The following is a 25,621-nucleotide window of genomic DNA, read 5'->3' as shown; positions in this document are numbered from 1 at the left end:
AAATGAAATTTCCTCCGGAACTGACAATTGGTACTGATCGATTATCTTCGACTCTGATCTTGAAAGACTATGTCGTCAATTATTTGTAATTATAAAGATAGGTCCGGGAGATTCCAGTTGCTATCGCAACGTTATACTTTCAGGAAAATTTGGGGATTTCTTTTGGGGGAAGAAAAGTAAAGTTAGCGCTAGCATTTTTATGTTCGAACGTGTCTTTGATCGTAATTAGACTGCTTTATTTACTCGTCTTTTTCAATATAGTCGTATGAAATATTAAAGATGATTAATGCATGCGCGCTGTAGTATTTGAATATATATAGCGGCATTATTTATCCCATGCCAAGAAAATTTTTCATATTTTGGCTGGGGTGTTCCGAGTACACTGCGTCGATTATGAAGTTTATTGGTAAGCTTTCCTTGTTCTATATAACTCAGGCATAAACCTATTTACGCAGATTTTGTGGGTTATTCACTCCAAGGCGAAACTAGTTTATGAGCCGACCACGTAATTATCATGTTTATGTTCAGTGTTTGTGGAAGAAGAATTCAGACATTTTTAACAGCTCTAGATGTTGCTATAGATGTTACATTTAGTTTTGAAATTATCTATCCTGTATTTCTTCTATCCTATGATTCAGGGCGGCGTAGCGGGTATTATACACTCGCCTCTCCAGCTTCTGGGGTCTAGGATTTGATTTCTGGAGTCCGGTTATCATATGTGAATAGCCGTTAAGTCTCTCCCTTGATTCGAGTGTTTTTCTCCAGGATCTTTGGTTTGCCTCCGCATCGATCTCAACACTCAATTCCAATTCGATCTGTGAATTAGCCCTGCCCTGACTAAGATTAACCCAGAGGTTGCTTCAGGATTTGATCTGTGAATCAGCTGTGCCCTGACTTAGATCAGCCCAGAGGTTGTTTCAGGGTTCGATCTGTGAGTTAGCCATGCCCTGACTTAGATCAGCCCAGAGGTTGTTTCAGGGTTAGATCTGTGAGTTAGCCATGCCCTGAATTGGATCAGCCCAGAATTTGTTTCAGGGTTCGATCTGTGAGCTAGCCCTGCCGTGACTTAGATCAGCACAGAGGTTGTTTCAGCCTTTTGATCTGTGAGTTATGTTAGCCAATCCCTGACTTAGATCACCCCAGAGGTTGTTTCAGGGTTAGATCTGTGAGTTAGCCATGCCCTGACTTAGACCAACCTTAAAGTAGCCCTGTAGATGAAAACTAGCCGCACTTTAATTTAACCAATTATTACTCCTTCTTCCTTTGTATTTGTGCCTAAATTGATTCTCAGGCAAAAACATGTATGTCGAAACCCCCACAATCATTGCCAAAATCTGATAAAGAAAAAAAGTCATTTCCGCACGCGAATATTCACTGAAATTCTTTAATCTTATCATGGACGTCTAAAAAGACTTACTTGTCTGCCTTTCTAGCTTTCTCAAAGTCAAAACCACCCTTCACAAAATACAAGGAAAACCTGTTCATAGCTTAATGATCTCATAGACAATTAGCGACCAGAAGGAGTGGGCAACGTAGCTGTCAATATGAGGTAGATTGATGGCGCTGTTATTAGGCCGTTAGATTAGTTAATGCCCAGTATGATATGTACGTGTGTAGTCTGATACCATAGAATCGATTGTATAATTAATTTGTCCTTCAAACGGCTTTTTATTTCTCTTAATAGCGGAAGAAATAGCAATCGTTTTGCATTTAACACTCAAAAACCACATGAAAGTCTAGCGGTTTTCTCGAAATTAAATATTCCAATGTTTTACGATGGTGAAAGATTTTCAATCGTCATTTATATTTTCAATCGTTTATCATCGTCATGGTCATCATATGCATACCTTTAGAATAACAAATCATCTTTGTTTTCAGATAATGTTTGTTAACAGATCATCAACATCATCTTCATCATTGCTAATTATAAATCGTCATCATTTTCACAATTATTATCTCATCGCCAGCATCCACACTGACCAGTCACCACCACCACCACTACCAACACCAGCATCAACATCACCATCACTATCATTATACATTATCAACATCTATTATCATCATAATCATAATCACAATCATTACAATCATCATCATCATCACAATCACCACAATCATCACCACCATCACTATCACCACAATTATCACCATCATCATCATCATCATCACAATTATCACCATCATCACCATCATTACCATCATGACTATCATGACTATCATCACCATCATCACCATCATCACCATCATCACCATCATCGCCATCATCACCATCATCACAATCATGATCATCATCACAATTACCACAATCATCACCATCATCATCACCATCACCATCATCATCACCATCATCATCATCATCAACATCATCACCATCATCACAATCATCACCATCATCACCATCATCACAATCATCACCATCATCACTATCACTACAATCCTCACCATGTTCACTATCATCACCATCATCACCATAATGATGTGGTATAGACTTAACCTGGAAGCTGGTTGTCCTGTAGTTTTGGAAGGCTGTCATGAGAAAGATTCAATCCATTTTATTATGACAAATGCGGTTAAAAGGAACAAGGTGAAATGTAATTTATCGATACACTGAATATGCTAATCATATATTGAACATAACATATATTAAACATACAACTAGTATCCGTTGGCTCTGACCACGAATTTTCTAATGATATCCGGTTAATTTACGTTAATATGAGCCAACAAACTTTAGGTTTTTTTATGAGCAATTGAAACCACACCGGTGTCAAATCAAATGCATTAGTCAGATGATTCATTTTGGTAATGTGATGTGCTTCGAGGCATTACACATCGCACGGAAAAAACATTGCACTTTTACGGGGAATCTAACTAGAACAGGACACAGAATTTCGTTTTCCGCTCACTTTGAAAAGCCGATAAGATCTTTAATTCGCCGTCTCTTGGAGTGAAGAGAGGGTTAGGATCTTATAAAGATAAAAAGTCAGTCTGTCAAGATCGCACGACCAGTGCTGGAAATGGAATCGATTTTTAAAGGTAAAACCTTGATAAAAACTTTTAAACTCAAAAGATATAAACTTTGTTTCTTCAAGCTACTATTTCTCGGGCCAAAACAATCATGGTAAGAAACCTGAAAAAAAAAACTTTATAACTATTCCAAAGTAACAGATGTTAATTTTGTATCCTCACGCTAATATTTCTCGGGGGGAAAAATTGTGAAGCGAGAAAAATTGTTTTGTTTCTTAAGAAAATCATAGTTTTTACCACTCTTTTGAAAGCCAGTTGTGGTTTTGAAGAAGAAGCTAAAATAAAGTTATATCAATATCTAGTTTAGCTGCGTACCAACGTCTTTTTGGTCATCAATTATTCTTGAATTTTCTAACCAAGATTTCTTTTTCAATATCGGGGGGAAAGTTTAAACCAAAAGATGACACATTACAATAGAAATTTTCAATGAAGTGACATTTCCAACCACAGAGACGATTGAAACAACCTCAGCAAATGATCTTAATTTAATCTACAACCAAGTTAACTGATATTAGTAATTTTACTGGATTGAAGATTAAATAACAAGTTTAAATATCCAATGTTTGAACACCAAGGGGATAAATGGATTAAAATTTACCTACGTAAAATGATAAGCCTGACTGAATATTTCTTGACTCTTGAATCGAAAAATATTCTAAGTTGTTTTAAAAGTTAACTTGTTTTGTGTTATTTTCGCCAGAATAGTAAGCGAAGATGTAATGATCTTTCTCTCTCGACCATCTGTTTAATCTTTTGATATTTTTCGTCAACTTTCAAGGACTCAGTCATTTTGACAGAGTAATGTGTTGGATTATTTCATACGCCCGAGTTTATTTTGATAATTTCGGTTGAGTAATGGTTACAAAGTTTAGACGAAGCTTTTTTGCATCGATGACAAGTTAGAACTCGACTCTCTATTATAAAAAGACATTTGGACCTACAATTACAATGAAAAAACAAATTTGAAGTATCAGTCTATCTCCGCTAACACAAATTAGATTAAAAATATCAGGAAAAAGGCAAAGCATATACGGGTCGCGGTAAAAAGCTGAAACGGAAACAGCGGAAAGCTGCATGAGCTGAAAGAGCTGAAATAGCTGAAAAGTGCAGAAATGTCATAAATTCAACCTATTTCTGTACTTGAATTACTTTCATCACTCTTATTATCATGAAATAGCTGAAAGAGCTTTGATTTTTTCCTTTATATACTATGCCGAGGAAAGCCAAAAAAAAACCAACAACAACAACAACAACAACAGCAACAACAGCAATAGCAATACATCTAGTAGCTCAGTCCGAGAAGCGCTTGACAATGTTTTCATGAAATTATCGATGGCGACAATTTGGAAGATTCTTTTTCAGTCTTCGGTACACTAAGTATCACGATTTTAGTAGTTTCTTTGTAGAAAAAAAAAACAAAAACAAAAACAAAACAAAACAATAAAAACAAAAACAAAAACAAAAAAAATAAAAAGAATGGAAAAAATAAAACAAAACAAAACACCCGACCACATCAACAATGCTGTAAATATAATATCGTCTCTAAATAAATATCATCATCATCATCATTATTATTTTTATTATTATATATTATTATTATTATTATTATTATTATTATTCGTTTCATGTTAGATTCAAGTAGACGATTGTAAACTACCTGCAGTGAGGTTTATGATTGTATATTGCAAAAAAAAAAGCTATAATAAAGTTTCCATTATTGATTATTATTTCGTTCCCGAGAAGGGTCTGATCATTCTAAACAAAGATATAGCGGTTGATTCGGCTTTTTCATAAAAGTATTGGCCAAAGTTTGGATAGCCAAAGATTTTGCCAATTTGAGACCGCGACCAGCTGCCTGCACGGCCGTATGATGACGGTTCATACCTATAGTATCACAATCTTTTTCAAATTATCTTTTTATATACAAATGTCAAACCTCCTTTCTTTGAGAACTTGAAGACAAAAATAAAAGTAAAGCTACTAGAATAAACGAAGCTACTGAAAGGGACTGTGGTATTTGAGGTGCCTAACTTCATCATGCAAAAGGTTTTGTACACTCAACTAAAATACTTACGACATGTACACATGTCAAAATACCTTCCATTTAGATAAGCAAACAGTTTTTTTTGAAAACGGCGAATGTAGAAGGTGAAGGCAGGGCCATTTTATGTAAAAAATATGTTCCGTGAAAGAGTCCCAGTATAATGACAGGGCTTTAAACTGTCTTCGCAGTAGGCGAGCGACGTTATGTTGACCAATGAGCAGCCCGTTGCTAAGAAAAGGTGCTTGGTCTTCCAGAAAAAGGAACTTGATCAACGTCACAATATAAAATTGGACTTCTTAGTGGCTGTTCAGTATCAAAGAAATATTTTCAAAGCTGACCATTCACCGAGCGGTCCGGCACTGAAGCTCTTCTAGCCAGGATCAAAATCTGAGCAGCACGATAGAAGGCTTTACAAGAAATCTCTTTGCATGGACTTTATTTAATTTTATTTATCTTCTAATACTATGTAGAAATTTTATTTTTTGGTAAAGAGAATGCGTGACATTGACCTTGCTGGTCGGTCCATTGGCTGGTATCTCTGCAGTTAACATATTTTTCATAATTTTTATTTTTGTTTAGTTTGACATTATTTATATTATATCATCTTTCATAATATTTGTCTACTGATTACTATCTATGATAATAAGAAGTTCTGCGCTTTTCTGCACTTTTAAGCTCTTTCAGCTCTTTCAGCTCTTTCAGCTCTTTCCGTTTCAGCTTTTTACCGCGACCCAGCATATACAAACTTAAAAAAATAAAAGATTTAAAACGGAAAACAAACAAAAATTATGATTGAGCCAACCGATGTTCCTAATCCTTTGTCTTCACAATAAATTAAATTGCACTGTTATACTAAGCATTTTATGAAAATTTATCATTATTATTCTTTGAATTGGTTTCATAATGACTTATTTTGAATTTGAGGAAAGGAGGAAATCCCCTAGGCTCGTAATAAAGTGCTTTGCTTACTTATTTCTTGATACAAATCATACTTCCTGTGGTGAAAATCGATACGGTTTTCTTGACAATGGATGTGGAGCAGCACATTAACAAACTTCTATGTATTTTCAGTTTTTGTTAAGAATTCAAATATTTGTAGTTGTCTTCCGTAGCGATTGTTTTTTCCGCCAAAGATGCAGTTTAATTTTCTACTTATTTCTTCGCTTTCATAGAAGTTTCTTTAGAAAAACTTCGATCAGTTCCGTCAGGGTATGGTCCGTATGGATAAAATATAGCGCGGGATCCGGGAAACTAGAAAACGTCTTTCGTGATTGCATACGGCAACGGCTGTGACTCGCGAATTGCCGAGTTCAATGTCCGGGATGTGGCAGGGATTTTGCTTTATGATTTTCGGGAAAAACGTGAAAACATTAATAAAAAAAACATATTCAAACGCCTTTGACTATGATGAATTTGGTCGTCGCTTACAACTATCGCTGGATTTCGAGGGGAAATAGCGCGTGATTCGGGATTCGGACCTTCTTCCCGTAGACCCTGTTCGATTTGTCTTGCGAAATTTAACTTAGAACTCCTCTAAATCCGGCTTCTTTCTTGTTTCTTCTTTGATTCCTTCCTTCTTTTGTATATTTACTTTTATTTATACGTCTATTCGCTTCCTGGTGGACTTCTTTAAGTAGGTTTTTCTTTGATTCGTCGTCTCCTTTGAATATATTTGCTGTTCTTTTAACAGCCCTCTTCTTAAATTCTCTTAAGTCACATCTACCCGATAACAAGATCTATAATCAAACAGGAAGCCTTTGAAATTCCGAGGGCAATGGTTTCTAATCTTTCAGTATTTTTTAAAATAAACAAACAACCCCTGTTTTTGAAATTTTTTATTTTTTATTTTTTTAAGCAAAAACCAGCTCAATGGTCCCCTCCACAGTTCCCTGCGCCATCTTGAAAGGTAGCCGTGCCTTTGCATCGAAGCGAGACGAACGGTGAGCTTGCAATGATAGAGACCTTGTTCAAACGCCTGGGAGAATTATTTAGGTCTCTATGATCGCAAGCTCACCGCTTGATGCACAGGCATGGCTACCTTTCAAGATGGCACCGGAAACTGTAAAAGGGACTATTAAGTATTTCACAAGTATCTTTAATACTGTCGTCTAGCGAAAACCAAGCAATTAAGATTTTTCATTCCTTATACTGCGAGTTGTTTGATATTTAAAAAAATTAGTATTTCTCAACCGCTATTAATTTTTATTCTTTCTTTTTCGTAGTATTTGTTTATTTGCTGGTAGGACAGTTAGCAAGCAACTTATGTAGTAAGTACTTATCTGTTGTTGAAACCGAACGACCGAACGACCGAACGACTGATAAATCAATATAAAGCATGTGCATTTGGTCCGTGAATGTTACGTCATAGCCACCATCTTGGATGACGATAACAAAGCATTCCTCATAAGCTTCTTTTGTTAGATCAACCAAAATGGCGGCTGTTTCATCGTTATTCATGAATATCTCAAGGGATTTTGAGTCACATGGTTTCACATACTGTATTCTACTTATCAGATGCAGCACTGCCGTGCGCAGTAGACGTGGCGTTCCTAGTCGACAGTTCGGCCAGCATTGGACATCACAACTACGAAAAAGAAAAAGCTTTCGTCAAAGAAACTGCGTCTCTTCTTGGAATTCCAACACACAGCCGCGGCGCTGTCATCGTCTTTGGCGACGACGCTAAGCTTAGTATTGATTTCCACCAGGCCAAGACACGGCAACAGTTCGATAATCTAGTCCAAAATATTCCATACATGAGCAGAAGAACGCGCATTGACAAGGCTTTGATTTTAGCCGCGAAGGAAGTATTTCCTAAGGCGCGAAAACACGTTGTCAAAATTGCATTAGTGATAACGGATGGTAAACTAACCAAAATGCGTGATACGATACCATTACTGAATGTCTCGCGGCCCTTGAGGGAAAATGGGGTGCGTGTTTTAGTAGTTGGGATTGGGATAAACGTTAATAAGAACGAGCTGGAAGAGATGGTGGAAAAACCAGAGGATATGTTTTTGACTGATAATTTTGATTCCTTGACAAGACGAGTGCAAGAAATTGTCAACTACACTTGTAACAACGCTGGTAAGTCTTTGATTTATTGTCTAGGTGTCTGTGTTGGTTTATGTGAAGTGATGGCGGCTCGCGCGACGTCTGTTTGCTTTTGTGTCGCCTCTGTATTTCTTTCTGTTTGACGAGGACAGGCTATCTGTCTGGAAACCTATTTATTTGCTTGTCTGAACGTGCTTCCTCCATTCATCCACCCATCTACCCATCTATCCATCTACCCATCTACCCATCTACCCATCTACCCATCTATCCATCTACCCATCTACCCATCTACCCATCTACCCATCTACCCATCTACCCATCTACCCATCTACCCATCTACCCATCTACCCATCTACCCAGCTACCCATCTACCCATCTACCCATCTACCCATCTACCCATCTACCCATCTACCCATCTACCCATCTACCCATCTACCCATCTACCCATCTACCCATCTACCCATCTATCCATCTATCCATCTACCCATCTGTACACATCTACCCATCTATGTACCCATCTACCCATCTACCCATCTGTCTTTCCTTCATTGCTCCCCCTGTGTATGTGCGTGTGTGGTCTGTCTGTCTGTCTTATTTCTCCAATGTTTTCTTTATCATAGTATTACAAGAATGCCTTAGTTTATCAAGATACAAAATACAAGATCCAACAAATGTTACGCTAAGGAATGACTCCAAAACACATGTAAGTGTCACACTGTGCAAGAGAAGTAAGAGAGAGAGAGAAAGATGTATGTGTTTGCGTATAATCAAAAATAATAATAAATAACATTTACAAATTATTCACGAATAATAGTTCTTGTTAACAATATAAATATATATATAAGTATACCATCTACATGCATGTATACAAATATTTTTATAAAATGATTAAAATATAGCAAAAGATAACCTAGGTAACACCATTTCTATGTTTGCTCTGAGCTTCAAAAATTAATATATTTTTTCACATGTCTGCTCAAATATTTGATATTTTGCTCTATTTTCAGCTTATGTCTTTTCTTAATGGGATTGCTTCTCTCGATGTTGAACACGGGCGGTCACTACAGGTTAATGTTGCTATTAAAGGATCAGTTTTGATTCAGTTAATAATCACATAAAATATAGAAAATTATATAAAAGAGAAAGAAAAACACAAGATCATATAACACTTTCCCTGTGGTATACCCCAGGGTTCACTCTTTGGCCCATCTCGGTTTCTCTCACATCAATAGAAGTTGCTTTTAATAATACAGAGTTTTCACTCACGTCAGAAGGCAGCCATAAACATTAGAAACTTTCTGCACAGTATTTGCATAAAAATAGAGTTCAATTCGCGGAGGATAGAAAATGTATTGTTTCAGGTTCCCCATAATGGCCGCTGTGGCGTCACGTGAAAACGCTCTATAGGAAACTGAAAAATAATAGCGTTCGGCGCTCTCTCTTCGCATCCCACAGAGAAAAATTGTTTCATGGGGAATGGAAATGAAAGCGTATCAAGTGACCCCTGCGAGAACAAATCGGTTACTGAAATGTCTATGAGCAATTGCTATCTTAGAATCACTGCTAGAATCTTTTTAAACCCTGGATCCACAACCAGAAAATAGCGAGTGTGAACAATATTTGTAAACATTTTTATCCCGGTTTTTAGAACGCAACGTTTTTGTTGGATGATCTGCTCAACGCTCTACAATCCGGCAGACACCTGCATTCAATTCCCAAAAGTTACATAATGTGTTGTGTGTCCAGAATGGAGGAGTTTAGCTTCAGGTTTGCTGCACGCCACCTAGAAGAATCAAATCACAGTATAAAAATGGAAACCGATAGAATTGGTGGGTTCAGTTGGTGAAATCAAGATTTTGAACCCCGAAACAACCTCGGGACGAAAGTCAGGGCACGGCTAACTCACAGATCGAACCCTGAAACAACCTCTGGGCTGATCTAAGTCAGGGCAAGGCTAACTCACAGATTGAACCCTGAAACAACCTCTGAGCTGATCTAAGTCAGGGCATGGCTAACTCACAGATTGAACCCCTGAAACAACCTCTGGGCTGATCAAAGCCAGGGCATGCTTTAATTCTTATCTTATAATCATTTTAGTGGAAATCATAGTGTTTTTATTTTATTTCTTATATAGTGTTTGATGCCAAGCGCATTGCGAATAACAGCTCTAAGGAATATACCTTTCCAAACACGGACGAAAACAAATATGGCGCTATGGTGGTCCTACCAACCAAACATTACACTGATAAAGGTAAGATAACAGATAAATGAACAAGCAAAATTTTAGGTTGCTGTGCTTCTTGCTGCACGTGTGCGACTTTAAGGACTTGATCTATCTGCGCATGCGCTAACTTCGATCGCTGAATTTATATCTGCGCACGTGCGACTTTAGCACACTTTGTTGACTTTCTCTTTTACACATATTTTCAGATAGTTTCGTCGTCAGCATTCTGTACAAAAGCCTCCATCGCTATTTACAACAGGCTTTGGATATTCATCATGAACGAGACAAGTAAGAACATTTTCAATCTTGTCCCCAGAGCCTGGGTTTCTTCTGGCCTGCGGCGAAGAACGAGGGCTCTGGCATAATCCACTTCTTGAGACCAGGATTTCTTGGACTTCCGGTATTTGAGCGCATGCGTTAAAAGACTTGAAAAAAAAAGTTTTCGATTTCTTGTATTGAATCTTTGTATTATTCATTATATTAGACTTCCGGAAAATTGCGCATGCGCCAAAAAATGGATTATGCGAGAGCCCTCGTTCTTCGCCGCAGGCCAGAACAAACGCAGGCTCTGGCCATATTGGAACAATTTGAAAATATTCAAGTATTACGCATGCGCGGTTAACATGTGTTATTAGCCGTCAGGAGTTGAAGAACGTGTTGCATCATATGGTACTTTTTTAGTATATTACTCAATCATATGGGCGTCTTTTACGCTTGCTAATAGTGAAGAAGAGTGATATGGAACCTTATTGTCGTCAGGTTACTTTTGAAGTTTATTTTTTTTCTTCATGCACTGAAAATATCAATCAACTGGATCTTTTTATCAGTTTTTCATACAATTATCCCTGTTCTGACCTTACGCTCTGTCAATATGTACTGATCTTATACCAACTTGTCTTCAGTGGTGGTCAACTTGGGACACGGGTCTTGTCTGTGACGGTAAAACCACCTAGAAAAAAGATGGCGCCCAATGTAACTCTTCGATTTGAAACTCTGCCATCACTGAAGGTAAAAACATTTGCTGTTATAAATAGATTCTGTGTGATTTTAAGACATTGTTGTTTTTGCTTGTTCAGTCGTATTTACATTCTATTTTCTTGTAGACTCATCACACTAGCAATCAAACCTGCGTGTTTTGGGACTTTACGTAAGTGGACAGTCCAGGCTCAATGTGACAAACCCAACCAACCCATCAACCAACCAACCCACCAACCCACCAACCCGCCAACCCGCCAACCCACCGAAATAAGAACGTAAAATAAGTATTGAAAAAGCTAATTTATGTTTATTGCGTGATCCAAGCTTTGATGAAAAGGACAAATGGTCAAAACAAGGATGTATGGTGTCAAGACAAGATGAACACATGACTGAATGTAGTTGTAACCACCTGACACACTTTGGTATTCTCATGCAAATACAAGAACAAACGGTAACGTAATTCTTTCTTAAACTAGCCTGCGTTACTGGACGGTCTGCGAGTGTTACGAAAAAGAGAGTGGTATCGGAGAGTAATTGGGAGAGAAACCGCAGACCGCGGAGCACCGCGGGCTATCCTCATAGTAATACATTATTCCGTAAAATGACAATTGTTTTGCCGTTACAACGAGATTTTCTGTTGATACAGTTATCCAAGACAGACGAAGATGCTTTATCCATCATCACCTACATTGGTTTAGGACTATCTTTACTTGGCTGCGCACTAACAATCTTGTTGTACTTTGCTTTTGTGTAAGTACTATATACAAGTGTATCCCCATATGTACACATTCATATTATTTCACTGAAACGCGCAAAGGATACTGGGATTGTTTGGGTATATTGTTGCAACCTCTGAAATATAGCAGTAGCAAGATCGATACCATATGACTAACTTGTGTTTGCTACCTGATGATTGTGCGCAGAGGATCCTGGGATTGTTTGAGTATTATTGCCACGTATTAGAAAGTTGTAGCAAAATCTGTACTTTATAGAAATGTCACGCATTTACGTAGAGGAGGAACGAGAGTATTCGATCTAGTGTTTGTTTACATATATCGTTAACATTTCTCTAGGAATCTGCGTGCGCAGTTGTCGCAGATTCGTATCAACCTTGTGGTATCGATCGCTATTGGGCAGATAATCTTCATCGCTGGCATCGACGCGACACAAAACTTGGTATGTTTTTTTTTCGTACTCAAGTTAATGCTCTTTGTCAACGAACCGAGCGATTTTAACTTTCGCTTGAAATAGTATTACTGAAAATGGAATTTTAATCTCTTTTATAAAATACAAATTATAACCATTATTTTGGATACGAATGACAAAGTAGAAAGTGCTTCCGTGACATTGTAGAAAAACACAAAGTTTTCAAGGGCATATGCGTATGGAATGTCATGGAAACGCCTTAATTGACGTTTACCAAAACGCTCTTTGTCACGACGACGATTCCGCGCAGAATATTGAGAACGATATCCTATTTTTATAGCGCAAAGTACTTGGTCTATTTTTCAGGGTGGTTGTATAGCTGTGGCTGTCTTCATTCAGTATTTCTACTTGGTCGCATTCTGTTGGATGCTCGTCGAAGGAGTCCAGTTATATCTACATGTTGTTAAAGTATTTAACATCGAGCATGGAATGGTTGCAAACTACATTTTTGCTTGGGGTACGTCATATCCGCCTTGTTTGTTTGTCTTGAGACCGCGATGTTTTTAATGCCCTTCCGTTGCATGTGCTGCCCAACTTTTTTTCGTCCGTACGCACAGGAAGCCCAATTGGGGACAAAATTCATAACATCCTCTGGGTAAATCGCATGTTTTCTCTTGTGGTCATAGGGTTCCCGTCAATCGTTGTCATGGCAACTGTCATAGCAGCGCTGACCAGCAAGGATGGCGCAGCAGGGTTAATCAACGAGAGATTGTAAGTGATTTAGTCTTAGAGTGGTTTGGCATACTTTCCCCAGGGTGCCTTGGCAGAGGGTCTCTCGCTCCAGTGTTTCTCTGTAACGAGCATGTAAATCCCCGAAACCCAAAGTAGCATTACCCGTGATGTAGATATAAGTCTATTGAATGCTAGTTACTATTGCAACTGGGGTTCATTAGAGTGAAGTCATTAAACCCGTGAAATAGATGTTAGACTAATACACTTTAGTAGACCCTAATTCCATTGTTTTCTTTTGTGTCTATTTGACTATTACACGTTGACTAGTATTTTTTATTTCACGGGTTAAATGCCTTCGCTCTAGTAGTGATGGCATTTGTGTTTATCTAGCTGGATTCATTTGGAGTTTGGAAGCTGATTTTTTTAGAGGGAGCAAAACGGGAACAAAAACCCTCGAAGCACAGGAGAGAAACAACAAACGACTCTACTCACACTATGACACTTTGCATTATTATCATGCTGTTGTCTTAGTTTGTTTTCCATCTACATTCATTCAATATTTAGTTGTTGGTTATCGTTTAAAAACAAGCTGGCCTGGACATTCGCTGGACCTATTTTAGCAATAACACTTGTAAGTACATTAGGTTTTAACTTATCTTGAGGAATGCCTGATTTTAACCGAATAATCTTCATTATCTTGTGACCGGCTCTAGATCAACATTATTCTCTTGCTGCATGTAATAAGAGAGATGTCAAAGATGCATGACACGATAGGAGGATCTACATCACAACTAAGTATTGTTCGGTGAGTGATGATTCCCACCATTCCACCCGGTCTCAGATCTTAGATCTCCAACCAACAACACTTTTTGAAATGAGTATATACTCAAGGCGTTTACAATCATGAGGGAGGGTTTGTATAAAGTGTATGCACTGAGGATGGTCACTGCCATGGTTTCTTTACATCCTCAGTGGTTCTATACATGTCCATCTGATATTGGTAACGATGAAGTTTGGAGAGACGGGACTGGTAGTCAAAGCGAACATTTGAAAGTCTAACCATTAGTAGATTTAATCACAAAGGCAGCACTTTGTCCCCAGTCATTTTAAGACCCTGAGTGTTGGTCAGGCCGAGGATTCAACCTGGAACCACAGTCCCTCACAACAGTCCGATGAGCAATCAACTAAGCATGCAACCGAATGTCGGTCGCACGTTCACTAGTGTAGGAAGGGGGGCACGAGGAGCACGTGCCCTTCCAAAATTTGCCTCGAACTCAGTCATGCGGGATTTCTGTGGATTTGTAGGGAAACATGGTACATTGCCCCCCGCTATAAGCGAGACCTTGCTACGCCCATGCGTACGTCATTAAAAAAATTACAGCGCGACCCGGTACAGTAACGGTACACAATCGACCACACGTGACGAAAATGAATCTATCCGGGTTGCGTGACATTGAAGTGTAAATTCACTAACATTCCTTTGATTTACAGAAAGACAGCCAAGGCTTGCATCGTGCTTTTCCCCCTTCTTGGTATCACGTGGTTATTCGGGATATTGACCATGTCGGAGGTGGGCGTGACAGCACTTTATATCTTCACTATACTGAATTCAACACAGGTCGGTTCAAAATTTAGATTCAAAAATTATTCCAACTAAGACAAATATTATAATGAATGACTCGGTTACCCAAATTAATTAACCAAACAGAAGCTCTGCTCATTGAACAGGTCGGTTCAAAATTCAGATTCAAAAATTATTCCAACTAAGACAAATATTATAATGAATGACTCGGTTAGCCAAATTAATTAACCAAACAGAAGCTCTGCTCATTAAGAAATAGGGCCCTACTGAAGACCACGTCTAGTGAGTAGGTTTCCGTCATTAAAGATTATCAACACAAATGAGTGTTCATTCGTCTGCAGTAAGTATGGGATTTTACTGAAAAATTAGATTTTCCCCAAGTCGATCTCTCTTATTGTCTCCCGAGGAGTTTAGTTTATTCGAGTGAAACCGGAATCTGGTGAGCGTAGCGAGCGAGCGAAGTACCCGATCGACTCAAGATACACAAAGCGCTGTTGACTTTGCGAAAGTCTACTGATAAATACGCATAATATGATACGGGAAAAAAACCATCCCAAATGTTCATAATTTTCTTAACGAATTGTTTCAGGGATTTTTGATATTCATACTCAGCTGCGTCAGAAATAGCGAGGTAAGAGATTCTAGCTATAACAACACGTCGTCTAAGACATATCTTGATATGCCAAGATACAGTCTAAACGATAAAGTGAATCTCATTAAGCTATGGTCCTACTCCTTTCCTGGTTAACTCAGTAGTTTTTGCTGCCTCACCCAACTCCCCCTTGGGATTGAAAACAACAGATCAATTCCCGGAAAGAGAACTTCATGAAAGCGAAGCCCCTGTTTTCTTTGAAACACTTTATTTTGTTTTGAATTGCTTGGTAGGAGAAAAGCAGAAAAAAAGCATGAGATTGGACCTTTCTCACGGCGGCAGCCATGGGCCTGCAACAATAGAATTTTCCCCGCATAGCCTCGCTTTCAAGCGCTCCAGGATGCGCGCGCATCCGCGGCGGCAGCAAGGGTTTTGACTATCACAAGAAATGACATGGCTGCGGCAGGCTTAAGGTTCGTTTTTTTTCTGTGTCCATTAGATTCGTTCCAAAGTACACGCAAAGCTACAAAGTCTTCATCTTTCAAAGCCCAGTGGGTCAAGCGTAATGCCAAATCCTGAAGTATCTCCTGAACCATGTCCACCACGACGAGACAGGATGATCATGACGGATAACAAACGCCGTGAAAATTTCGAACCATCACGACTATGAACTGTATAGAACGCATTTTCTTTCACGACTTCGTGAATTACCGCTTTGTCCTTGACTTAGTCCTTAGAGTTAGCCTTATAGGGGTTTTGAACCATTACGTGCCCATGCCCATACAGCTTGGGCTACCTGTGTTTAGTTGGCAGAACAATAAATTCCCTTTACTCTTGGGGATTGAATCGGTTGCTCGTGTAAAACGATTACATTGCTCCTGCCATCTAACATGGCTGCCGTCACGTGATGGTGCAAAACCTCTATTTCAGTTTCAAAATATTCACAAATGCCAATGGTAAAGTAAAGAAGGCACGACTTCAACAATACAAACACTTTAAAATTCCACAAACCTTCGCTAAAACAAATATATTCTGAAAGCAAAATTGAGGCTAATCCTGAGCAACAGAGAATTCATTCAAAACTTAATTTTTTTGCTCTCCATTTGTGCTAGTAGTCAATCAAGAAAACCTACCGTAAAATGCTCTTTTTTGTAATTGTTGTATTTAACAGTATGCGAACAATAAACTTCAAATGAAAAAAGTTCAGTAAACCGTGAACTGCTTACATCTAAAATTCTCATACTTATTAATAATTCATGAGGAAACCAGCCCATCAATGGGCTATTTTTGGGTCACAGTCTTTAGTAACTGGAACAAAATTAATTCAGTCCTAGGACTGAATTAATTTTGTTCCAGCTACTCCAAGTTGAATAATTAATGAGCGTGTGAAGTCATTTCAAAGCCTCCAATATCGGACTGAAAACTGCGCCTCGGACTGAAACTAATTGCGCGAACTTGAAATCCAGTCCAGTCCAGTCCAGTCCAGTCCAGTCCAGTCCAGTCCAGTCCAGTCCAGTCCAGTCCAGTCCAGTCCAGTCCAGTCCAGTCCAGTCCAGTCCAGTCCAGTCCAGTCCAGTCCAACAGTTCCCAACCCACCGCGAAAAAGTAATATGAAAAGGACTGTAACAGTCGAACCATTTAGCCTTTTGCTAGCATTTTACTCAGCTTTTGCTCGACTCATCGACTTTACATTGTTCTTTAAAAAAGAAAGGCTTAGCAAAGAAACCTTAGCAATGTCTTGTAGCAAGAAACAAAAGCTGGAGGATGGTGATGTTAAAGAAGAAGTAAAGAACTATTACGGCAAAAAGTTGCACAAGACAGAAGACTTACAGTCGAATGCCTGTGCTTTTTCCAAAAGTCAAAAAGTTGTACCTCAAATCATACGAGACTGTATTAAGCTTTGCCATGAAGACGTCGTTTCCAGGTACTTTTGAAATAAATCTTGTATTCTTTTTTTTCTTAAAATTAAGCTAACCAGATCCCGAACTATTGGGGACTGACGATAATGAAAAGCTTGTAAAAAGAAGCATGTTTTACATAGATATTTCTGGACGAAACGGGTCACACACACAACGATTTTGGCTCAAAGACAAGCTGTCAATAAAGACACGTAGTATTAGTCTGGAAGGGCTCTATTATACTGTTCTACTTCAAAATTACGGCGTCTTACAAATCGTGTATGCACATTTGCGTGAACAGTCTGATCAATAACGCGGAAGTCAGTGCTTTCAAGTGACATCAAAATGTATGATATAGGATATTTATATTCGAATGGATTTTTGCATATATGTTAAGTAGCATCTGCTGATTAACAGACAGTAACTGATTTGCACCGTTAGCTATCATTAATCTACTTTCATCTCCGCAAGAAACATTATATTTGACAGAAACCATTTTATCAATTGCACGAATTGATGATACTAGTAAGGGACAGACAATCAGATTTTTGAGATGGGGGGGTGGGCAATTTATTTTGTGCAGGAATTCTTTTAAAGCCACATGGCTGTACAGGAATTTTTTTTGGACATAATTTGGAATATTTTCTGGCACTTTTCTTATGCACGATTTTTCTTGTGCTCGAATTTTTTTGGGGGGTTTTGCCCAACCCCCCCCCCCCCCCCTCAAAAATCTAATGGTCTGTCCCTAACGGCAACTATTTCAGTGTAAATGAAATTCATTACAGTAATGATTTTTATGCATAAAGGACCTAACATTGAATTACAATTATGAAAAATTAATGTCTTGTATACTTTTAAAGGTTGACATTCATATTTCAGCGGTTTTTGAGCTCTCGTGGTCCTAAATCCAAAAAAATATTGGTCAAAAGGTGTGTGTGTGTGAGAGAGAGAAAGAGAGAGATTGTAGGGAGATGGGGGTGTAACGAATGAGTATGACTACTGAAAACCTTATATATGTAACGCGATATATAACGCATAAGCAGAGTTGAATACACTTAAACAAAGTGTTTTATTCACAAGAGAATGACTCATTGGAAAAATGGCTTAAAAAAAGGCTTATACCTATTATCAAGGTGCAAGTTGGTTGACGATAATGAAGCTTATTAGGACGCGCTATATAAGAACTTATATTATTATTATTATTATTATTATTATTATTATTATTCCTCATTAGCTTCTCTTGTCATATCAACCAACATGGCGGCTGTTTCATTGCAATTAATATCTCAAGGAATTTTGAACGATGTGGTTGCACCCCAAGAACCCAAGAATTATTTCTTTTTCATTTTTAGGTACTATGGGTGTGGCCTCAACTTCCCAGAATGCCTTGAGGGCTGCAGAGTGCTTGATCTAGGGTGTGGTGCCGGGCGTGACTGTTTCATCACTGCTAAACTGGTTGGTCCAAAGGGTCACGTGACTGGAATAGACATGACGCAAGATTTGGTAAGCATTTTCATCACTGTTTTAATTGCTACGCCCTGATCAAGACAACAGTCGCGACATGGTATAAATCCGCCAATACACCGCCGTAAATGAAAGCGAACCTGATCGTATACTGCCCAACTTCCCTGAGGAAATAAAGCCATAGATGCATATTGGTAAAAGCTTGAAATGTATTTGTATTTATGCTTAAATAATGTCAGCGTTGAGGAAATCTTGCTGCAATAATGTACAGACAATATCTCAGGTACATTTTATATCTTTGTGACATTCGCATCACCCATAGTGCAATTCGGGCTCGGTGTGCAAGTTGCAACAAAGCCTTCACAACCTTTTTGGAAATAAAAACTTGTCATAGAAATCGCAAGTACAGCACTCATGCGCAGTGGCGCATGTAGCTCAACTGGTTCGAACTATATAAGACATGTATGTGTTCGGGATGAAACGAATTTGCATGAATTATTTTGCATCTGCTCATGAAATATCATGACTATAGCATGCATATCGTTTTATTGCTAAACCAGGCTATGTTTGAAATTAATATACAAAAATATATAGTAAACATAATCATTGTGTAAACCTGAATTTGTAACCTCTGACTTTTCGGACGTTAGCTAATATTCCGACCAAGGATTAGAGTGGCGTTCGCGGATAACGCGTCGTCTTTCACCGCTGTGAGTCCAACGGTTCGGGTCGCTTTTTACCGCCCTACGGTCGCCACATGTGAATTGAGTTTGTTTGATGTGTTGTTCTCTCCTATGCTACGAGGGTTTTCTCCGGGTTCTCCGGTTTCCTCCCTCCATAAAAATCAACATGTCAGTTGAGCGTTGTGTGCATAGAATATTAAATGTAGTGGTAGTGCGTGTGAGTGAAAAGTGTCCCCAATTAGTGCGAAAGCGCTAGAAAGACCAGACACTTAAATAAAAGTGATTTATTTATATAGCAAGCACGAAAGCTGTTACATGTCACTAGATGTGCAAAGGATGAAAACTAAGCTGAAAAAGTGATAATCAAAAGCTACCAAAGAAAAGGAAACAATATAAGGAAGGGGCAAATACATAAACAAAACGTTTTTTCTCGTCTTTTTTTAGATGTAAAATTACCTTCTGTTGAATCGATAAGACGAAGAATTTGAATCTTACTGAGCTTGCGCGTAATATATACCTAGCGGCTAGATTTTTAAAATGCATCCCACATGGAAAGAATTGACAGGGGATAGCGGTGTCGGGATCAAAATCTCTGGCATAGCCGTAAATGCTTCGCGCTGCCATACGACGCTTCAGCATTCGGGTCTGGGAGTATGGTCTCCGGTTATTTTTAATCAAAAAATAAAAAAATAATTCTCGAATTGAAACAGGTAAACTTTTTAAAAGATCACTTTGGGAAAGTACTAAGGAAGCTTGAGAACGCATGCGTGTTTGACGTGGCTCCCAAGACGACATGGTATCGGGTGTCGAAAATATCTGGCTTCAAATGCTTCGCGCTACCATACGAGGCTTCAGCATTCGGGTCTGGGATAATGTTCTCCGATTATTTTTGATTTATCACCTCCCTACTCCGTAGGACTAATGTAAGCAGATGAACTCTTTCCTTATGGTCTTCGCAATTCTTCATTTGTATTTCCCCCGTCTTTTATCCTCTTACGGATCCCCCCCCCCCCCCCAATAATTGACGTAATAAGCGTGTCTAAAGACTTGTCATGTTTTAACATTTAAGTTAAATTTTCGTACTATTTCGTCCACTAATGCAGTCCCAGGATGCACTGCAATGCCAACTCTACCCACTTTTTTCCTTATTGGCTAATAGGAATATAACTTTCTGAAACTGAAGAATTTTGATTTGCAATGATTTTTAGCTGGATATTGCCAATGAATATTCAAAGTACCATGCAGAGAAGTTTGGATATACCAAACCAAATACTGACTTTATCCTGGGTGATATAGAGGAGCTTGCTGATGCTGGGGTGAAGAAAAATGCTTATGATCTTATAATGTAAGTTGGTATGATAAAAGTCAACCTGAATATGTGTGTGTGTGGGGGGTCATCTTTAGCTATGTTGAAAACGAAGAACAATGGGAGCCATTGTACATACTGCTGATATCCAAAAAATTTACCCATTACTGAATAATTTTTATGATTCTTCACATGATGCTATGAAACTTTTCAAACGGTTACACCCTGGTCTAAAAATCTTGGGGTAAGGATCTGAAGTTGATTTCTCTTTTGAGGGGGAGGGGTGGTTAGAATTTGTGTATCATCTTCAAGTTTTTAAGTTGAAACTCTAACTAAATCGTGATTTATGGCAGATCCAACTGCGTAATATGTCTTACTACAAACAAAAAGGCAGTGTTTGAAGGAGCTTACAGGGCTCTTAAGGTAATCATTGAGAAAGAATTCTGTGACAAGTGGAATTGAACGATTCTTTCATCCATTAAAGCAAGTCTTCTTTCATTTTTCATTCATTCATTCATTCATTCAGTATTTAGTTAAAATTTGATAAGCAATAAATGATAAATAATAAGCAATCCTTTTACCACTGCTTTCATTACTACATGCTGATTTGAACAACAACAGTTGCAATAGAACAATTATGCACTGCTGTCAATCATAGTAGGGTATGTAAGATAACAAATAATTTATTTGATTGAAGGCACTCTATTTCCCTGTCACAACTGTCTTCTCAATGAGCACAAAGCAACGAAAACAGTGATAAGAACAGAATTATTTTAGACTATTTTAGATAAATCATATTAATAATGATTATTATTTATCCCAGGATGGTGGTGAACTTTACTTCAGTGACATATATGCTGACAGACAGCGTGATACAAGCAAGTGTGATAAAGCACTTTGGGGTAAATATGCTATTCTAAATTTGGTTTGTTTTAAACAGAACACTTTTGATGACTGTATTATATTAGAAACAGTTGTAATATTGATTTATATATGTGTGCCGGGGAGGGGGGGATAGGCCAGGACCATATAAAACTTTATGCCCTAATACATCTCAATAGCAGAAGACATTTTTATTGATCATTTTGTTTTGTTTTTTTCAAGGTGAAGGCTTTTGTGGTGCTCTGTGTTGGAGAGAACTTGTTGACTTTTGTAAAGACATTGGGTTTAGTGGACCATACTTGGTTACTGGACATGAAATGTTTCCTTCCAATGAAGAAATGAAGGAACAGATAGGTTTGATACATTTATATCGATTGCTCTTGTTAAAGGACTGCACACTTCCAATCCAGGGGCAGACTATGGAGGGCATTTGGGGCAATTATTTTTATCTGAACTCTGATAGGTTTGATACATTTATATCGATTGTGTGACAGAGTCAAAAGACACTATTTTGGACAGTAATTATTTAGACATAAATCTATATTTTTAATTAGGAATGCCTCGTGTACACATAGGAATGTAATTCTTTAGTTAACTGTTTGCGTGGAAAATGCGTAAGCAAGAAATAATTTCCGTACGTAATTACATTACAGTGAGTCATGCCTAGGTTTGGCGCTTGTTTACGTAAGTTCGTGTTTGGGACATCCTGTTTGCGCCTAGGGCGTGCAACATTGCATAGGATGTGTAAGGTCTTAAGAATGCAGGTTTTTCCATAAAAGTAGGCCCAAACTAAGCTTAAATCAGTGTAGTAAAAGTTCTTGAAGACGTTGCACATATCAAGACAAGGAATTCTCTACGATGTAAAGAGATATCCTGTAATCTCGTTCCCGTTTTTTTTTTTCGTGTACTGTAAAGTTGTGTGAATTTTTCAATAAATTCTTTTGTCAAAACCACTTGCAATCTGATTCATAGCTGAGCGCCTTGCCGCCGGTTACATTTGCTCTTGTTAAAGCTGCACATTTCCAATCCAGGGGCAGACTATAGAGGGCATTTGGGGCAAATATTTTTATCTGAACTCAAAAAGCATGATTGAACCCCCAACTGTTGACAACTTTAAACAGTACCCTTTAAACCCCTTACAGGTGTTTAGTCAGAATATTGCCCTTAGCCCCCCTGGCTACGCTTTAACCCTAATTAGATTATCATAATTCTTTTGAATGCTCTAAAAGATGGGTACGAACCCCTTAAAACATCTTGCAGCACACAAAGAATTGGTAGGGTCTCACTTGACCCTTTCTCTCCACATCTAAGCCCTGGTTTTAAAAATGGATCTAGATCTTAAGAGCAGAAGAAACCTGGTAGAAGATAGAGTGATTTGGACTGTGAACAATTTAATAATCATATAAGTCATAGTAGTTCCGTTGACAATAATTCACTTGTTTACTTTTTCAACGTCTGGTTGTCTTCATGTAGGCGAAACCAGGTTTGTTTCAGGTACATACAGGATGTTCAAAACCCCAACCACAGAGGACACTGGTAATACATTCCAGGCCACATACAAAGGTATAAAATATTGATGTTTTTAGCTGGGGTAATGTTTTCCCATTTCTAACCATGTGTCATTCCCTAGAATATCATTTTTTTAAATGGTTGCAAAGACACATAAATATAGGAATACCACTGAAACAAAAAATCTTATATTTCTCAAGAGAATGACTAATGGTATGAAATGGGAAAACATTTCTTGGATTACATCCAAGTACTAAAGAGATCTAAAAATCTCTGATCCTTATAATCATATTTGAATTTCAAGATTTTCCTCTTTATTTTTTTTACATAGGCACCATTGAAGGACTTCCAAATGAATACAAGTTTGATATCTACAACACTTTTGAGGTAGTCATGATGATTCCTGCATATGATATTCTAAAGACATAGCTCCCAATGGGTTCTCCGGTTTCCTCCCTCCGTAAAAATCAACATGTGAGCTGAGCGTTGTGTACATAGAATATTGAATGTAGTGGTAGTGCGTGTGGGGGGAACCTCACGGAAGCACCCCATATGGGGAGTGGTGGTTGTAAAATATCATTATTGTAAGGGGTCACTCCCCACCAACCTCAGCAATCATCCACACCCCCTCCCCCCAGAACACATGCAAATAAATTAACTACCAATGAGAAGGCATTCTCATCTACTCAAGTATTTCCTGCATTTTCAGTGTTTCATCTTTTATTTATTTTAAAAAAGAATGGGATTTATGCTGAAATAAATCAAATAAGCACTTAATGAAAATTAATATTATCTACCCCAAAATTTCTAAAATATTGATTCATCTTCAAATTTTTTATATACCATTAGTTCAATTATTTTCAATTTTTCTTTATTACCTAGAAAGACAAAGCGCACCCAATCACACCCAATTTAGCGGCCATTCTTCGCCAGTCCAGGTTTTCAAAGCACTTTGACATTGGTCCTTACTCAGGACGTGATGCATATGTCATTGCTGATCCATTTACTGGTCTTGGGCTGTGACCTGGTATCTGAAGTTGTATAACGGCAGTATCCTCCCTAGCAAGTCGTATCAGTAATGCTCTATCTAGTGCAGTATAGGATTTTATTTTATTTAGCATTTATTTTAGGATATGTTAGCTTGAGCGCCTACGACCTTTCCTGCTACCATTATTTGGTTTCTAAGAAAATACTCAAAAAACAAACAGATTATACTGTACCTCAATCTACATGGCTTGGGTTTCCTGTGCTTTTACCTTCCCGTCACAAAAAAATAAAAATAACGCTTTATTGCAAGTTTAAATAAAATAATAATGTTTTAATTCTGCTCTTTTAATTTGCAATGTATAATTTTCGTGAAAGCTTAATAAATTTAGAATCTTGATGGTGATAAAGTGATACTTTGTAGCAAATTTTTAAGGGATTTTTTTTCAAATTTACTAATGCTTAAGTGTTTGAAAGCCTATGAAGAATACATTATTCTCTTAAAACTTGAGAGAAATAATTTTACTTTATAAATGTTCTGAACAATCCCCTGTATTATTTGTACTTTACAATAAATTTAAATTTTCAACCGGAGTTACTCCTATTTTCGTGAGTTTCCAATTCTCATATTAATGTTCAATGCAGAGTTGGTTTATCGTAATATTTTCATAATATTCCATTTCCTACTCCAACAGGAACTCGTTCAGCTATACGTTGAATGAAAGTTCCATTTAATGTGTACAATTAATCCCATGATTCATGTTCTGGTTGAAAAGATTATCGAAAAGAACTTAAAGAAAGCCTTCTTTTCGCTGCTTGTGGATGAGTGCTGCGAGCTCCATCTTGTTTCGAAGATACACGAAGACGAACTTTCAAATCTATCTGGTTAGCTGTTTCTAGTCTTCTCTTTAATTCTGGAGTAGCTGGGACCTCTTCTGGCTTGGTTTCTTTCTTTTGGCTATCAACAGAAACTCTAGGGGGCTCATTTGGAGACACTTCCATTGGTTCTTCGATGTCTGCTACATGGTTAAACTGTAGCCGTTTCCTACACTTCGAATGCACGCGAGTTTCCTGGCGAACACAATTCCTTCTTCGGTACTTTTGCTTCTTTTTTGGAGCCCATAATATGTGGTCAATATAGGTAGCTCTTTTCTCTGTCGGAGGAGTTACTTGTAGAGTCACAGGCATTTTTCCCGATGAAAATATCCGCACGTTCAGCAGTAAAACCGAAGTACCAACTGGCAAGCAAGTTCAATCTTGTCGACTTTCTTGCCAGAGAACAACAAAGACTTTCAAAGAAGCCCGCTCACGGTCAATCAATTACATACTCATTTTTGATTGGCTTTCACCTAATTTTCGGACTTCTGATTGGTTAGTATTTGTACTTTGACACGCGACTATTTGTAACTATGGTTTCAAAGAAGAAAGAACCAATAAACGACTGATTCAAACTCTCGTGTCACACAATAAGATGCTAAAGTCACGCACGAGTAACTATTTGTTCAATATATCAAATATCAAA

At 38.0% G+C, this 25,621-nt stretch overlaps 2 protein-coding genes across 6 annotated transcripts; both read left to right on the top strand.

Annotated features, from left to right (window-relative positions):
• The first annotated feature begins 344 nt into the window (after positions 1-344).
• LOC116293292 (adhesion G protein-coupled receptor E3) lies at positions 345-16,607 on the top strand. 5 transcript variants are annotated; one of them, XM_031700697.2, is made up of 21 exons: positions 348-406; positions 7,294-7,338; positions 7,586-8,152; positions 8,740-8,769; positions 8,831-8,847; positions 9,127-9,186; positions 9,768-9,948; positions 10,254-10,370; positions 10,550-10,631; positions 11,246-11,351; positions 11,447-11,490; positions 11,646-11,772; positions 11,968-12,071; positions 12,395-12,497; positions 12,834-12,984; positions 13,154-13,238; positions 13,764-13,830; positions 13,913-14,004; positions 14,691-14,817; positions 15,371-15,412; positions 15,873-16,607. In XM_031700697.2, the coding sequence occupies exons 1-21, from the start codon at positions 394-396 to the stop codon at positions 16,041-16,043; spliced, it is 2,331 nt and encodes a 776-aa protein (XP_031556557.1). In that variant the 5' UTR covers positions 348-393; the 3' UTR covers positions 16,044-16,607. The 5 variants fall into 5 exon arrangements, with proteins under 5 accessions (XP_088885332.1, XP_031556557.1, XP_031556556.1 ...); XM_031700696.2 differs by having other exon boundaries at positions 8,831-8,868; XM_089029206.1 differs by lacking the exon at positions 8,831-8,847 and having other exon boundaries at positions 345-406; positions 8,740-8,822; positions 14,691-14,769.
• A 224-nt stretch (positions 16,608-16,831) lies between these two features.
• Positions 16,832-24,499, top strand: LOC116293296 (arsenite methyltransferase). The gene is made up of 9 exons (XM_031700704.2): positions 16,832-17,297; positions 18,624-18,774; positions 20,627-20,763; positions 21,078-21,147; positions 21,548-21,626; positions 21,829-21,960; positions 23,080-23,169; positions 23,447-23,502; positions 23,998-24,499. The coding sequence occupies exons 1-9, from the start codon at positions 16,984-16,986 to the stop codon at positions 24,136-24,138; spliced, it is 1,170 nt and encodes a 389-aa protein (XP_031556564.2). The 5' UTR covers positions 16,832-16,983; the 3' UTR covers positions 24,139-24,499.
• The last annotated feature ends 1,122 nt before the right edge of the window (positions 24,500-25,621 follow it).

Source organism: Actinia tenebrosa, unplaced genomic scaffold (genome assembly GCF_029948245.1).
Source record: "Actinia tenebrosa isolate PJP-AT-01 unplaced genomic scaffold, QUT_ActTen_1.0 PGA_scaffold13__45_contigs__length_12533684, whole genome shotgun sequence".
Lineage (NCBI taxonomy): Eukaryota > Metazoa > Cnidaria > Anthozoa > Actiniaria > Actiniidae > Actinia > Actinia tenebrosa.
This window is presented reverse-complemented; position numbering and strand designations above follow the sequence as displayed.